Source organism: Salmo salar, chromosome ssa06, assembly GCF_905237065.1.
Source record: "Salmo salar chromosome ssa06, Ssal_v3.1, whole genome shotgun sequence".
NCBI classification, from domain to species: domain Eukaryota; kingdom Metazoa; phylum Chordata; class Actinopteri; order Salmoniformes; family Salmonidae; genus Salmo; species Salmo salar.
Window position 1 is genome coordinate 31,632,105 of NC_059447.1, and position 17,382 is coordinate 31,649,486.

The window sequence follows — 17,382 nt, forward strand, 5'->3', positions numbered from 1 at the left end:
ATACTGTATACCTACACCTCAGCTGAATTATTCAGTCTTGCAGGAAGGGAGCTTGACGTCCCACTGTCTAGTGGATAGTACTCAGAGATAATCACAGAGAATAACACACGGAACGTGTTTGATCACCAATACAGCCAGAAATTAATACACTTTTCTTCCGTATATGCTGTCTCATAATATAGTATCAGCTATTCAGAGACTCGCCGACAGCACAGCACATTTATTATTATTGATGTATTTTCTGTTTGGGAAAAAAAGTATGAACAGTAGGCTTTGCTCACCGTCCATAAGCTGTTATATTGTCGACTACTGTTATTATGATCAATGTACAGAATTTGAAACGTGCCTATATTGTAACCAGTACAATATGTCTCTGACTGTTTGGTCTGGCACAAAGACAACCATCATAATGTTGCTGTAAATATTTACAATAGAAATACCAATCCTGGACCTTTTCAATACGTTATCTCTAAATTGACCAATTATAGCACGACCCTCATATACCTTCTTATAGAAATAAGCCAATAGGTGTGATTTACTCATCCTCTGGTATCCAATCCATGAATATATGTACCTTGTAATTACCTTACTCCAACCGCTTGCTGGCTCGCGTGATAGCCAATGGTGTACCAGCCCGTACAATCTTGCTGACTTGTTTATCCAATCAGCTGTTGTGCTTGGCTTTGTTGTTGGTGATGACATGGACATATTTGTTGTTACTGGAAGGCGAGGGTAGAGCGTGGTAAGGAGGGTCAGGTTTGAGCAATTGATTTCGAAATTTTGAAGAACAAAAACGAGGCTTTGTTTTCCCAGGTTTCAACGATAAAATAACTGAGGTGGGTGAAAAGCGGTTATGTCGGTGAATATGGACGAACTCAGGCATCAAGTGATGATCAACCAGTTTGTTTTGACTGCTGGTTGTGCTGCTGATCAAGCGAAGCAGCTTCTTCAAGCAGCTCACTGGCAATTCGAGGTATGCGATGTGTGTGTTTATATGTTGGTTTCATAGCGATGCAGCTAACTAGCCACTTTAGCTAACTAACAAAGGCAAAGAAGGAGAAGTTCTCCGAAATTAGTGAAAGGCGATTTATTTATTTTTTTTACAACCATGTAAGTAAACCCAGTCATACGACCATGCTTTTACGGTGAATAATCCGGAAGACCTGGTCTAACATTAGGAAATGTGGTGTTTGCCATCGAATTTCTGCTTTGACTGTTCACACCAGTTAACGTTAACTGTATGGGAAATTGATGCTGCTAACGTTATTGTTTTGATATCTGTATTGGTTACGTTGGTTATGTTATGTTAGGTTTTTCATTTTGACCCTATTCAATATAAATTTGCATTATCTAACTAGCCATGGTTGCAGTTGATAGTAGTCTGATCCGATTTCTTTCAATGCCATATGAACATAATCAATCTCGAACGTCTAATTTAGCTAGATACAGTAATAGTGCAACCGGCTTTTGGTAACTAACTAACTAACTAACTAACTAACTATCCAGAGAGCGAATTAGCTAGATAATGTAACGTTAGAGCGCGTTCCATCAATTATGTCTGAATAGGAGTGTCCAAAAAGAAAATACCTGGTTTAGGTTTTTGAATCCATAAGGTAAACTTTGTTTACATTCTTGACTTGACACACAAAACACGCAGAGGCTCTTCCTGTCCAGACCCCATTGTTGTACTAAGTAAAAGGTGTCTCAAACGTTGCCTTTGTTTTTTGAATATCGCCGCTGCTCTGAAAATGTGTAGGCTATTTAGTGTAATAGCATGTATGTTACATAGCTTGCACACACAGCAATTCATACCTCAGTCCCAGCTGGTATGACTTATGACCAGTCAATACACACTTCCAATTTTGGAACAAGCTTCTACTAGTTATTACTTTCCATATTTGGCTACGTAAGAGTAGTGCACCAATAAACACACTCACAAACACACATTTAAAGAACATTGTGTTTATGATTGCTTGTTGAACAAGGTCAGTGGAAGGGTACACAGCGGAGCTCCTGGATTGACCGTACTCTTGTCCAGGAGTATTCATAGGGGATATCTATCTTTAGGCAGATTACGGTGCCTTATCCTTCCAGTTGTTCATATCCAGTACTCCTAGTCCTGGCTCAGAGATGCACACCATATGAACAGGCGTTTCTTCTAAGCTGATACACAGCGTGACCCTTTTCAATCATGGCTTCAGCCAGAGCAGCAAGGTGGAATTGTAATTTGAATGAGCATAATAGTAACATACCTTTTTAGTGAATAAATAATTCACTACATGATATGAAAGAAAAATCCAGTTCATGTTGAAGCACACCTTAGAGTAATGTATAATGAAAAGTATGCAAAGCCTTGTAGGCTATATCCGCTCCTGTTTGAAAAACTCAGCTGGCCACTGGTTTGAAATATTCAACAGGGCCCTAAGTATGGACAACAGAGAGATGCTGAGAAGATCTGAGGCTTCAGGCCTCTCTTTCCAGATGGTTTCCCAAACACACCTCCGCTCTGTCTAATGGCCAAGCTTTTGTTAGTGCTTATGCTCGAGCAGAAGTGGCTGGGCCAGGTGGTTTGAAGGGGCTGAGGAGGCTGCTCAGGTCCTCCCAAGCTTCTGAGAGCAGAGTCAGCCTGTAGCTTGATTGGAGCAGATGCATTGCAGAGACAACTTAGCCTCCTCTGGGTAACCTGTCCGGCTCAAGGTCAAAGGGCTAGTTGCCTATGGCTGAGCTGAGCTCCCCCAGGTGCTGTTGGCTAAGGAGTGGAGGGTCAAAACATTAGGAACACCTGCTATTTCCATGACATAGACTGACCAGGTGAAAGCTATTATCCCTTATTAATGTTATTTGTTAAATCCACTTCAACGAGTGTAGATGAAGTGGAGGTGACAGGTTAAAGAAGGATTTTAAGCCTTGAGACAATTGAGACATTGTGCATGTGTGCCATTCAGAGGGTGAATGGGCAAGACAAAATATTTAAGTGCCTGTGAAAGGGGTATGGAAGTAGGTGCCTGGCGCACCGTTTTGATGGTATGACATGAACTGCAATGCTGCTGGGTTTTTCATCCTCAACAGTTTCCCGTGTGTATCAGGAATGGTCCACCACCCAAAGGACATCCAGCCAACTTGACACAACTGTAGGAAGCATTGGAGTCAACATGGACCAGCATCCCTGTGGAACGCTTTCGACACCTTGTAGAGTCCATGCCCCAACGAATTGAGGCTGTTCTGAGGGCAAAAGGGGGTGCAACTCAATATTAGGAAGGTGTTCCTAATGTTTTGTGCTCTCTGTGAATATATTGTGTATACATATTGTATATACTGTATGCGTATATGTAGAGTCTCTCTATATAAAATATTTATGTATAATACAATCTCAAAATGTTAGCCTTTATTAGTTAATTGAATGTCTTTGTGGCTAGTCATCTTTCTATGATGTCAGTATAATGTCCCTCTCACTGGGCTGCTCCTGGCTGCAGAGCAGGCTGTGTCGTCGTGTCTACTCATGGCTCCTGGCTGCAGGGCAGGCTGTGTCGTCGTGTCTGCTCATGGCTCCTGGCTGCAGAGCAGGCTGTGTCGTCGTGTCTGCTCATGGCTCCTGGCTGCAGGGCAGGCTGTGTCGTCGTGTCTGCTCATGGCTCCTGGCTGCAGGGCAGGCTGTTTCGTCGTGTCTGCTCATGGCTCCTGGCTGCAGGGCAGGCTGTGTCGTCGTGTCTGCTCATGGCTCTTGGCTGCAGGGCAGGCTGTGTCGTCGTGTCTGCTCATGGCTCTTGGCTGCAGGGCAGGCTGTGTCGTCGTGTCTGCTCATGGCTCTTGGCTGCAGGGCAGGCTGTGTCGTCGTGTCTGCTCATGGCTCTTGGCTGCAGGGCAGGCTGTGTCGTCGTGTCTGCTCATGGCTCTTGGCTGCAGGGCAGGCTGTGTCGTCGTGTCTGCTCATGGCTCTTGGCTGCAGGGTAGGCTGTGTCTTCGTGTCCATGGGCATGTTCCGTACTCTGTCACTCCCTCAGGGCACAGCCCCCACTCAGCCTCATTATCCCTGTTACTACACCATCATTACTTCTTTCTTCTGCACTCTTCCGTATCACCCTCAGTATTCTTTTTGTGTTCACCTATATTTATTTATCCTATTTCTATTTCAGGCTGTTTTTTAAAATATGTTTTTGTTATTGTTTGCTGTGCCCTCATTTAGACGCCTGTTCAATTCTTCTGCTTTTATATAGGCCTAGTGCTGGGCTTCATTGCAGTGTTCTGTCAGTCATGTTACATAAGCAACACTGTCATGACTCTTCTCTGCTCCATTGCTAGGTTCTCTGCTCCATTGCTAGGTTCTCTGCTCCATTGCTAGGTTCTCTGCTCCATTGCTAGGTTCTCTGCTCCATTGCTAGGTTCTCTGCTCCATTGCTAGGTTCTCTGCTCCATTGCTAGGTTCTCTGCTCCATTGCTAGGTTCTCTGCTCCATTGCTAGGTTCTCTGCTCCATTGCTAGGTTCTCTGCTCCGTAAGGTAATGGATGCTCTCACTTAAAGCCCATGAGTAGTACTGAAACCTTTATGCCGATGCTCTTAGATATGGTGTTGCACTGTGTGTTTGTAACCTACATAATTTGTGTGTGAAACGGAACCGTTGTTGATGGTCTTGGATGTACACAGAAACACCCTTAACATTAAAAAACATAAATAGACAAAGAGCAGTGTGATCCCAGCAGCCTGGTAGACAATGGCAGTGCAGCACATTCATGTTGATATGTGTGTCACGTTGAGCAGCAGACATTCCAGCACTACTGCTGCTGTTGTCAAACAACCACAGAAAATGGTTTGTGGGGGAGGGGGCCGGCTTCAGCCGTGAGGGGAAACCACACATTCATTGAAGTGTTCGCAAAGAGAGATTTTAGTGAAGGGAAATGGAGGCTAGGCAAGGGACTAAGGTTTAGCTAGACATGCTGTCATTTTAGTAGTAGGCTGCATGCAATTATTTTAATCCAGTTACTAAGACACATTCATATTTGAGGCGATTTGTATACGAAGGAATGACACAGCATTTGTCAATTTTCCACCTCTTAAAAAGAACATTAATCATGGGCCAGTCAGACTACGTGAATCATAAAACCGGTATCTTGCAATAAAATCTGATAAACTACTAAGGATATGTTTTGGTATCAGTGTATTTTTGTTTCTGGACCATGGTGTCCTTACCAGGCTGGCCTTTGTATTCACAACAGAGTGAAACAATAGAAGTAGCCTATGGACTTCCTTGTTTGTGTTCAAGGGAAGCAACTGAAAGTAGGACTACTTGTTTACATTGTGTTTCCTCATAGCCCGTCAGAGGAAGGCTGTCACAAACAAGGTTTTGTTGTGGTCTATGTGAATTGTCCCTGAGCATATAGCACATACCCTATTCACGGTAGTTTATATAGCCTAAAGTGTTTTCACGTCACTGAGTTGTAAACACTAGTTTTAAGTAAAGGAACAGTACTAGGGTACTAGCGATCTTCTTTTCCATGCTAATTATGATTTTAAACAAGCCTGTGTAGTGTGTACATTCTCACTGAGCCATTAGCCTGTCTGCCACTGCCTCTCTCTCAGCGTGGTTGACAAACCCTGTTTTGGACAGTGGAGGATAATAGTTTTAACCCCAGAGCCATGTGATCTACTCGTACCAACTGACCCATAGGCCGATGCTAGCAGAGGGGGATGGGGGTCAGGCTCTCCAGTGTGAGCGGAAAGGAAGGTGAAATGTGTTACTACTGTTTTGTGGTCCGCAAACTAAGGATGGGCATGAGTACTTGAACGTACATCAAAACTCAGTCTTTAACCAGAGATTATCATTTTTTATACTGTAAAACTATTTGGTTCAATTTTTTTTATTGAAGACAATGTCAATTTGCTTTGACTCTGTTCAATTTGTACATGTGCATTTGCGTAACACACAAAAAAAAGAAACCAGGCCAAGCATCACACAGTTCTGCTCCCTAAATTCCCTTTACCCTCCTTGTCTCACTCACTCAGTTGTGTTCTGACCGCTCCCTCTACACACGCGTGTTGAGTGCACACACAAGCTCCCGTTAGGCCTACAGAAATAAATGCCTATAAAAACGTATCTAACTGATGGGATACACAAGCTACATTCCTTGCCAAATGACGTCAGATTTATCACAAATTCAAAATGGACTGGTTGACTGAAGTTGGGAAATATGTGTTCCAACAATGCGCAATAATTTTGTAATAATTGTGTCATTTTCCGCTTTATTATGCTACTTTGCGGTTGTCACTAGTTACCACAAAGTCAAAATTGACTGCACGGAACAATTCATGAAAACAAAGAATTTGCTTTTTGGTCTTAAGGTTAAGGGTTAGCAGTGTGGTTAAGGTTAGGGTTAAGGGTTAGGTTTAAAATCTGATTTTAAGAAGAGACATTGTAGAAACAGGCAGAGTTTATTTTTTATTTAACTAGGCAAGTCAGTTAAGAACAAATTCTTATTTACAATGACGGCCTTACCTGGACGACGCTGGGCCAATTGTGCGCCGCCCTATGGGACTCCCAATCACGGCCGGTTGTGATACAGCCTGGAATCGAACCAAGGTCTATAGTGACGCCTCTAGCACTGAGATGCAGTGCCTTAAACCGCTGCGCCATTCGGGAGCTTGACCTTGTGGCTGTGGTAACTAGTCATGACCCCACTTTGCGAACTGCTAGTGCCAGAATTATTTAGCCTTGGCTATATATACCCCCCCTATAAACATAGACAGGTTCTACTCTGAAATATGCTAAAACATTAGCTTGATAAAGACAGAGCTTATTTTCATCAGAATCATTAAGCCTAGGCCTACTCACCAAACAGATGTCATGGTCATAATTCATCCCCGTTCAGTGTTCAAAGTGGAATTGTTATTCCATTTAGAAAATTCCAAAGAACAGGCAGAATAAACTAGACCACTGTGTATATCCCCCCCCAAAAATACATATTTTTGTTTGTAACCCTTTTCAAATGATCAGATGTGTATCACTTCGCACTATTTGGTTCTATTTTATTCTGTTATGTTACATTTTTACATTTTAGTCATTTAGCAGATGCTCTTATCCAGAGCAATTAGGGTTAAGTGTCTTGCTCATGGGCACATCGACAGATTTCTTCCCACCAAGTCGGCTCGGGATTCGAACCAGCAACCTTTTGGTTACTGGCCCAACGCTCTTAACTGCTAATATATAATAGATGTGTCTTGACTGTGATAACGGCTCGGGAAATAAGAGTCTTGTCTGCTAAATTAACAAAACAAGGCTATGCCATTGCACAGCTATAGCCTTCTACAAGAAGTGCCACACTGCTGCGTTTACTACCTTTTTGAAGATTGAGTTCCAATATATAATATAACCAGTTGATATTACAGTTTCAGAAAATGTATCTTAAATGACACTTGTTTATTAATTGATTGAATATACACTGAGTGTACAAAACATTATGAACACCTGCTCTGACCAGATGAATCCAGTTGAAAGCTATGATCCCTAATTGATATCACCTGTTAAATCCACTTCGATCAGTGTAGATGAAGGGGAGGAGGCATGTTAAATAAGGTTTTTTAAGCTCGGAGACAATTGAGACGATTTGTGTCAAGAACTGCAACGCTGGTGGGTTTTTACATTTTCAACAGTTTTTTTTTGTGTATCAAGAATGGTCCACCACCCAAAGGACATCCAGCCAACTTGACACAACTGTGGGAAGCATTGGAGACAACATGGGTCCTCGTCCCTGTGGAACACTTTCGACACCTTGTAGAGTCCATGCCCCGATGAATTGAGGCTGTTCTGAGGGAATAGGGGGTGGGGGGGTTGTTCGCAAGCAACTCAATATTAGAAAAGTGTTCTTAATGTTTTTGTTCACTCAGTGTGTATATATGAGGCAATTAGGATTTGTTATCTTTAATAATGGTTATGATAAATTCCGCATTGTTGCGCACTGTTGGCATAGATAAATGTACACATTTTTTCCAGTGTGGGCCTTGTGTTCTAAAAGTCGTTTTTTTCCCCGAATATTCAGGAAAAAAATAATGTGAGTACTCGAACAGTCAAAGGTCCACCCTACCGCTAATGGCAGTTCAAGTGCTCACAATGTTCTCACACACAATTTCCTCTCTTCCCCTCATTCTGTCTCTCTCTCCCTCCACAGACAGCCTTAAGCTCCTTTTTCCAGGAGGCCAACATCCCTAGTCACCACCACCAGATGGTAAGTGCATTTTGTTCCCCCTAAAAAAATGAAAAAAGGGCTTACGGCATGTATTACATTCTGTCAGTGTGTTCAGGGAGCTAATTTAGGGCATGGCTGCAGCGTCAGTGACCAGGCCAGTCTGCTCCTCCTCTTCAGTCAGACAGACAGATGGACAGATTCACCAACAGGACAGGACTAGAGCCATGGGCATAGTAGTACAGCTGTGTCTGGCAGAGTGACATCACTGGAGTTATCGCTCCTGAGTAGTATAGTCTACATCCTGCTGTACTACTCCACGGTACTTATTGGTTTTCAACACTGCCCAAGCCTTTTAGGGTAAACTTACTTAAGATATACTGCCACATGGACTGGCACCATGCTTTTTAGTGCAACACGCGTTTCATATCATGAATTCTTAAACCTTACACAATATTTTGAAACCTTTTCCTTCAACATGTATTTCATGAAAATATGCATTGTTATGCCAACTCCATATGTCAGGCACAGCGAAGTAGCTGGGACCCAATAGCTAATTTAACTGCGATGAAAGCAATGGCACAAGGCTGGCCCCTGTCCTTGGCCCAAGCCAATTTACGCAATGCTATTCCCTAACGGCTATAGTGATCATGTGGTCCGTGCATGAAACCATTTCTGCTCCCTCATTTGACCAGTAAAAGCCCTGGAGCGGCGAGCTGGAAATGTAATGTAATGTTTACCACATGGAGGCTGTGCTGTGAGCATGCAGTGTTGACGTGCACACTGAACCCAGCCATCCCCTTATCATCTGTCTGCTGCTGGTCTGCTGCTACAACACTGTTTTGGTTTTCTCTCTTCTTTCCCTTCCTCTTGGGTGGGAGGAGCATGTTCGAGCTTGAGAGAGAGGAAGTGTGTGAGTGGCGGGGGCCAGGGTTTGTTATTATTTTCGGTGCAGCCATTACATCATACCGCTGGAGGGTGTTTGTGTGTTTGCGACTGTGTGTGTGTGTGTGTGCATGTGTGTTTGTGTGTGAGGCGGGCATGTGCATGCTGGGAGGAGGAGTGATGTAAGAGAGCTATCTGCTACAGAGGAGGAGGAAGGGCTGTTAAGGATAGAGAGAGTGGAGAGTCAGTCATCAGCAGCTGCAAGCCATCTCCATGTATTGCCGGTGTTAGTCCTCCGTCTCTCTCGCTCTCGCTCTCTCTCTCTCTCTCGTTCTGTACTCTCCTGGGGGAGCCGAAGGGGAAACAGTGGGTGTGGGTAAGAAAGAGCTCAGTGTAGCAACAATAGTGTACACAACACTGCCCTCAGTCAAACACTATTGACTATACATGGAGAACAAATATGTGTATATGTGAGGGATTCTTATAGCCTTAAAGCTACACCGAAGGGTCACATTTCCACAACCACTTGACATCCAGGGTTGCATTGCTTGTTGTTAACATGGGGCTGGGTTTTTATTTATTTAGGCCTAGTACTTGACCTGAGAAAACAAGTCCTAATAAGTAAGTCCTAGAGAGGATGACATTCCTATATCAGTTTAATATGTACTCAATCTGATGAATTGAAGCCACAACCAGTTGAATGACATTGTTTCTTTTCATTACTCTGTACATAATGTAATTCATGGAAAGTGGGTAGTGCACTCTGGTGGTAGTCGTAGTTGTGATGGTAGTTGTGATGGTAGTCGTAGTTGTGATGGTAGTTGTGATGGTAGTCGTAGTTGTGATGGTAGTCGTAGTTGTGATGGTGGTCGTAGTTGTGATGGTGGTCGTAGTTGTGATGGTGGTCGTAGTTGTGATGGTGGTCGTAGTTGTGATGGTGGTGGTGGTAGTCGTAGTAGTACTACTATTACTACACTACTATTGTCACTACTATTATCACTACTATTGTCACTACTATTATTACTACTATTATCACTACTGTTATTACTACACTACTATTATCACCACTATTATTGCTACACTACTATTATCACTACTATTATTACTATTATCACTACTATTATCACTGCTATTTTTACTACACTACTATTATCACTACTAGTATCACTACTACTATTATTACTACCGTTACTATTTGCCACCACTGCTATTAACCCTTCTACTACTTCTACCACTACTATTATCACCACTACTATTATCCCTACTATTACTACCACTACTATCAATACCACTACTTTTATCACTACCACTACTATTATCCCTACTACTACTATTATCCCTACTGCTACTACAATTATCCCAACTACACTACTATTATCCCAACTACTATTATTACTACCGCTACTATTATCCCTACTACTACTACCACTACTATTATTACTACCACTACCACTATTATCACTACCACTATTATCACCACCACTACTATTATTACTACCACTATTATCACTACCGCTATTATCACTACTACTACTATTATTACTACTACTATTATTACTACTACTATTATTACTACCACTACTATTATCAATACTACTATTATTATCCTTACTAATTATCACTACCACTATTATTACTACTACTATTATCACCACCACCACTACTACTATTATTACTACCATGACTATTATTACTACCACTATTATCACTACTGCTATTATCACTACTACTACTACTATTATTACTACTACTATTATTACTACCACTATTATTACTACCACTACTATTATCAATACTACTATTATTATCCTTACTACTTATCACTACCACTATTATTACTACTACTATTATTACTACCACTACTACTATTATTACTACCACTACTACTATTATTACTACTACTATTATTACTACCACTACTATTATCAATACTACTATTATTATCCTTCTACTTATCACTACCACTATTATTAGTACTACTATTATTACTACTACTATTATTACTACCACTACTACTATTATTACTACCTCTACTACTATTATTACTACCACTACTACTATTATTACTACCACTACTATTATTACTACTACTATTATTACTACTACTACCACTAGTATCAATACCACCACTATTATCATTGCTACTACTATTATCACTACCACTATTATCACCACCACTACTACTATTATCACTACCACTACTATTATTACCACTACTATTATAACCACTTCTACTATTATCCCTACTACTACTATTATCACCACTACTATTATCACCACTACCACTATTACTAGCTGTACCACTATTGTAAACATTAAGGATGATATCGCAACAGTTGTAACTTGAAAGAACGTAGTGTTCAAACTCCCTTGTGAATGTGTGTATGTGTTTTATTTAACGATGGGTGTCATATGGGAGGCAGATGGGGTCCAGTCCAGACCTGCCCTTCCTCTCAGCCAAACCTGCTAGACAAGGCCCCAGCCCCACCCTCCCAGCACAGCACTGTAGCTAAACACTTCCCAGCATAGGGTTGTTATTGTTCTGTCTACCTACTCACTGCTTCACTAGGACCAAGCCTTACAGCTGCATCTGGACAGTCTAAGCAGCTGTATTGCTAATGGGTCGACTTCATTGCTTTATAGCTACATTTGATCACTTGACTAGATGTCATATTTGAATATCTCCTTTACTATTGATTTCCATAACAAACAAGTTGAATAATTCACAGCTTAAAGCAAAACTCAGTCACATCTCTCCCAAGAAAAACAGGAAACCCCCTGTATGGACCACCATCTTGGGTCCTGCAGGAGAGGCAGTTTCAGTGTGGTCAACCATCACAGACCCAGACAGACTGAAACCATGCTTGTCCATCTCCTAACTGGAGCAGCTGCTGCTCACTCTGACAGACTTGTCACCTCACATCAACACTAAGACTGTGCCTCACTTCCTCACTTCAATACTATACTGTATGCTGCACTACACTCTGCTCCCTCCACTTTCAAAATGTCTAGTATCTTAGCTAGCTATGACCATGCCTGCCCCAGGCTCTAATCTGGTTTGGTGACCTAATCAATTTACCTTTTCAACTTTAGACGCCTCTTTTATACTATTAGATCCACATTTCGGGTGCTTGCGTGACCCTCATGTCAGCGGGGCCATGGCTGTGTGTTAGAAATAAAACAGGCCTGACCTCCTGCAATGCTAAGAAGTCCTCCGTCTTGTAATGGCTGCTAGCCTGCTACCTGATCCCTGTTGGTGGTGGGGGTGTTTCTATCCTGAGGCACCACACTCAGTCTTACAAATTATGAAGTAATTCATGGCCTCAGTGGGGACATCTGACATTTTGTGCAACTGCACAGCATGTTAAGCTGCCATGTTTACCACAGTGAATGGATGTCGTTGGCTGCAGGGTTTAGAAACCTTGTCTTCACAAATGTTCAGCAGTTGTACTGCACACAATGCCCAAGTCTACAAGTGAACTGCCTCCCACAACAGTAACTAACTAACTAGTCTAGGCTATTTGTTTTATGAACTCACCAATCATGCCTTCTATTGGTACATACAGTTCACAGCAGGCAGCAGCAATGGAAGCACCCCATGGGGACCAAATAATTGGGACATAATGTGTTAATGAAGTGTTTGCATTCAACTCAATGTAAGTCACTCATTTTAAACCCCACGTGTCTTCTGTTTTCCAGATGTGCACTCCAAGGAACACCCCAGCCACGCCGCCTAACTTCCCCGACACCATCACCATGTTCTCCAAGCTGAGGGCGTCTGACTGCTCGGGGAGCTCCGGGGGCGGAGGTCCCACCCAGGTGTCCATGGCCTGCTCCCCCCCCTCCTCCACAGCTGGCTTCGGATCCTTCTGGGCCTCATCACCCCCCAACCACCAGCCCGTCTGGCTGCCCCCCTCCTCGCCCACAGGCCACCACATGCACCACTACCAGCACCATCACCACATGCACCAGACCCCCATGTGGCCCCCTGTGTCCCAGCCCGGCAGCGCCCAGCAGACCCCTGTTGTATCGGTCCTGCATGGCCAGAGATGAGACTCTACCCAAGTGTGGGAGGGAGGGAGGGGGCTGGGCTGGGCTGGGCTGGGCTGAGTGCAGCCTAATGAATCTACTAGGGGGGTTGGCTGTCAGGATTAAAGGGTCTTGTTGGCCAAGGGGAAAAGACACGCTACTGTTGTTTTCCTTCCTTTCTTTCTGTTTTTCTAAAATGACGATGAACAATGTCTTCTTTGGAGGACGTCTGTTTCCTCTCTCTCTCTTCATCATAACTCATCAAAGCCTGGGAAGAACCGGGGGAGAACCACTAATAACAATATGAGGAAGTGGAATAACGAAGGGGGTGGAGTCTCTGAACCCCCCCCCCAAAGGACTCTGGGAAATGCAGTTTTCTTCGTCAATGCAAGTCGAGCCCTGGACCCAGCAGAGCACTTACTTAGGATAGGAGCCATGTGATCTGCTAAAGTGCTTGATCATTGGCTGTTTTTAAAACTCTTCTCTCCCTTGGGGTTCAATAACGCTCCAGCGATGTGACCAGATTTCACAATAACCAGCAGACAAAAACAAAATGGGACTGCAACACAAATGATGATGGTTTTGTGTTCTCAGCTGATCTTATAGCCCAGAAAAAATATGTTTTCAATATTGTTTGTGGTATCTGTATAGTACAGATCATGAACAAACACTGTAGCCATTTTGTCAAGTTTCATGTAGCCATGTATCCCTTTTTAAAATGTCTATTTTGTAAGTACTATGTAGCTTAGTGAAACTTGACTCAGTGGCTCCACTGCATGCTGTTGTGTCTGAGAAGTGGGCTCTTCAGTATGTGTGGACTCGAAGCTTTGGTTTAAAGTGTCTGAAAGCTGACATCAGAGGTGTTTTAAGGAGACGTGTAAAGAAATGTTAATACTGTAATTCAGTTTGTGTTGAGATACAGCAAAGTATGCAATCATTTGAGGAAGATTGAAGCCAGATTAAAGGCTGATGCATTTTTATCATTGTTTTTGGGAATATTTTCTACCTATGGATGTCAAAGGATTCCCGAGTGGCGCATTGGTCTAAGGCACTGCATCTCAGTGCTAGAGGCGTCACTACAGACCCTGGTTTGATTCCAGGCTGTATCACAACCGGCCGTGATTGGGAGTCCCATAGGGTGGCGCACAATTGGCCCAGCATCGTCCGTGTTTGGCCGGGGTAGGCCGTCATTGTAAATAAGAATTTGTTCTTAACTGACTTGCCTAGTCAACTTTCTTTTGACTGATAATGTAAACTTGTTTTCAGTAACAATTATGGAAACATCTTCTGAACTCCATTGTAAATAAAGGCTCAGCAGAAACAAAGTGCAAAAATGTTGAACTCCGTAACCTGGCTGGGGACGAGATTGAGATCTCAGTTATGCTGTCAACACTGAATTTAATCTGGTTTGCAAATGTTTTGACTAACATAGATGGGTGTGAGCCATCAGTAGGCTACCTCTTCAGGTTTCTATGGGGAGTAGAGGCCCACTCAGTGATTTACTACACAACCTCTAGCAGAAGATCAACTGGTCCTACCTCTGGTTAAATGGGAGAGGCCGAATGTATTCCCTGCAGAAACAGTCGGTTTCAATGGGTCAGATTAGCAGAATCTCTCCTAGTGCTCAAAACGTGTGTAATTCCCTCCGTTAGAATAGTGGAATTACTTGATTGACTGATAATGAAATGAGTGTCTTGTCAACTATAGAGTTATGAATTTAGTACGGGTTGCAAATATTTACTAAATGATTGTTCAGGCAATGTTTACATATTATGAGATTCAGTGTACTGATGAACAATGCTTCATAACCCAGAGTCTTACTTATAGGTGAGCTCTTCATACAACAGCCCATGTCAGAACATTTGCAAATCTATCAATGATGACAGATGGAAAGATAGCCATTTTCACAATCATTCTCATTATAATTATCACAATGAAGAGGGAATAGGGAGGTCTGAACAGGTTACAGTTGTATACAGAGGGTACTTTATCTGAAATAATGTCACATTCATTCATGCCTTCACTAAATGATGTTTTTATATTATGCCTGCCTGCCACGTCTTCACTCAGACAATCACAATCATATTCACATGTTCTTTCTTCCCTCTGGTTGAATACATGTAAAATCACATTTGTCAAGCTGTGACCTTGTGAGGAGGATTTTATAATGTACAACATGGACAGTCATGTAATGTTGGACAGATGCCACCTGGCCAATGTGGACCCTTGTCAATGTCACCAGAAAGAAGGGACACTTCTCCACTGTGCTGCCATGTAGTCTGAGCTGGTTCTAAATCCATGGATCTTTTCAGATGGATATTAGAAACTCAACGGCGGTTCCTCTTGGGGTGTTCATAACACCACCTCATTCATTAACTCATGTGTTCTATTAAGGGGAATGTTTGTTGTCAACTGCATGAGTTTTGGTTGGTGATTTTCCAGTTCTGTGTTTTTAACAAGGTGGGAGTGGAGGTTGGTCCCATAATGAGTGTTTCCTGCTGTGTGGATTACTGGCTCCTTCTCCTCAGTATTGTTGTGGTAACTAACACACCCAGACACAGTAGTGTTGGGGGATTATGGTTCCTGTGGTGATGTGACCCGGTCGCCATTCTCCTGCCACAGCTTTGGAATTCATCAACATATTTTATAAGGCTCTCATGAATCTCGATCAACAGTAGACCGTTTGGTCCCCCATGATATCTGTACAAACTGGGTGTTATGAAGTTTTCAAACGTCGTGTTCACCCATTCAAGATGTGCAGAATGCCTGACGGAAATCCTAAAACAAGTCAAACACCAAGCAATTTGCAGTGCACGAGTAAACCAAGAACTTCTCATGGACCCTCATTTACATCTCTCTAATCTGTCTTTTTATATAGATATTTCTCTCCTGTACTTTGTGTTTATTTCCCCTGTTGAAATGTGTATTTATATGTTTAATAAAATAAGGTATGATCTGCTAAGTGTTGGAGTTGTTCTGGGGTCTTGTTTTTGCGGAGAATAATGTTGGTGCTTTTATGAAATATGGTTGCTAAGGCACATTTGAACACATCATAGTAACTTTGCTTTTGAGATATTTTCTGTAAGGGAACCCCTTCAGTAATATGACACTGCATAATACTATAGTAATCTATATATCCCTATAAATAGTGTGTCTCTATAGTACAAAGGAACAAGTAGGCCTATATAAGAGAGACAATAAACACACAGCGTGACAGTTAATTGAGGAAGGATGTGGTTAGAATTGTGTATCCAGCCCAGTTAATGTGTTAAGTGTCTGAAACTGACGTGTGTCATAACAGCGTGGCTCACAAAATGTGCCTTCACAGTCGAATTATATGCATGTGATGGAGTTGTGTAAAACAGTACAGATATATTTACGTACCACAAGTAAAATTCATTGCAGACAGTCAATGAGTCAACATATGTTCGCATAACAGTTATATGGACATCATATGACACATACATCACATATTCCATGAAGGCCCATTTATCTTTGAAAACAAAGATACATCTACCAATGGAAATCTTACATTCAGATTAACTGCCTGTCTTAAATACTCTCCTGAAATACCTTTCAGTAGCATCATTACTCCTGACTACATCCAAATGCTATGAAAGGGATCATTTATACTCAGTTTATTAGGTACACCACCTTGTTCACGAGTCAGGAGGCCGTGGCTTGCTATATAAAGCAGGCAGACAGGCATCCAGGAATTCAGTTACTGTTCGAATGAACATTAGAATGGGAAAAACGAATGACCTAAGCGACTTTGAATGCACAACTCATTGGTCCTTGTCACAGATGGGATATTGCAGCAGACGACTACACCAGGTTCTACTCCTATCAGCTTAAAACAAGAAGAAGCAGCTCCAATTGTCACGCGATCACCAACACTGGACTATTGATGAGTGACAAAATGTTGCCTGGTTCGACGAATCCCGGTTCCTGTTGCGTCATGCTGATGGCAGAGTCAGGATTTGGTGTAAGCACGAGTCCATGGCCCCATCCTGCCTGCTGTCAACGGTACAGGCTGGTGGCGGTGGTGTAATGGTGTGGGGAATGTGTTCCTGGCAGAGTTAGGTCCCTTGATACCAATTGAGCAACGTTTCCATGCCCTGAAGAATTCAGGCTGTTCTAGAGGCAAAGGGAGGTCTGACCCGGTACTAGATGGGTGTACCTAATAAACTGGCATGGATAGAGATACATATACATGATATTTCTCATTGACACAAAATGTGTCTAAGCAGAGCCCCTGCTTCTAGGAAACTGTCACCCCGTTCCTCACTGACAGTA

At 42.5% G+C, this 17,382-nt stretch overlaps 1 protein-coding gene across 1 annotated transcript; it reads left to right on the top strand.

The window, feature by feature from the left end:
• The first annotated feature begins 674 nt into the window (after window positions 1-674).
• On the top strand, window positions 675-16,048 carry ubald2 (UBA-like domain containing 2). Its single transcript, XM_014193779.2, has 3 exons — window positions 675-973; window positions 8,158-8,214; window positions 12,757-16,048. Exons 1-3 carry the CDS (start codon window positions 854-856, stop codon window positions 13,108-13,110), a joined length of 531 nt encoding a protein of 176 aa, XP_014049254.1. The 5' UTR covers window positions 675-853; the 3' UTR covers window positions 13,111-16,048.
• Window positions 16,049-17,382: the final 1,334 nt, after the last annotated feature.

Coding starts and splice junctions, on each gene's coding strand:
- ubald2 (XM_014193779.2), top strand. CDS start 854: ATGTCGGTGAATATGGACGAACTCAGGCATCAAGTGATGATCAACCAG. Junction 974..8,157: donor CAGCTCACTGGCAATTCGAG/GTATGCGATGTG, acceptor CTCCCTCCACAG/ACAGCCTTAAGCTCCTTTTT. Junction 8,215..12,756: donor CTAGTCACCACCACCAGATG/GTAAGTGCATTT, acceptor TCTGTTTTCCAG/ATGTGCACTCCAAGGAACAC.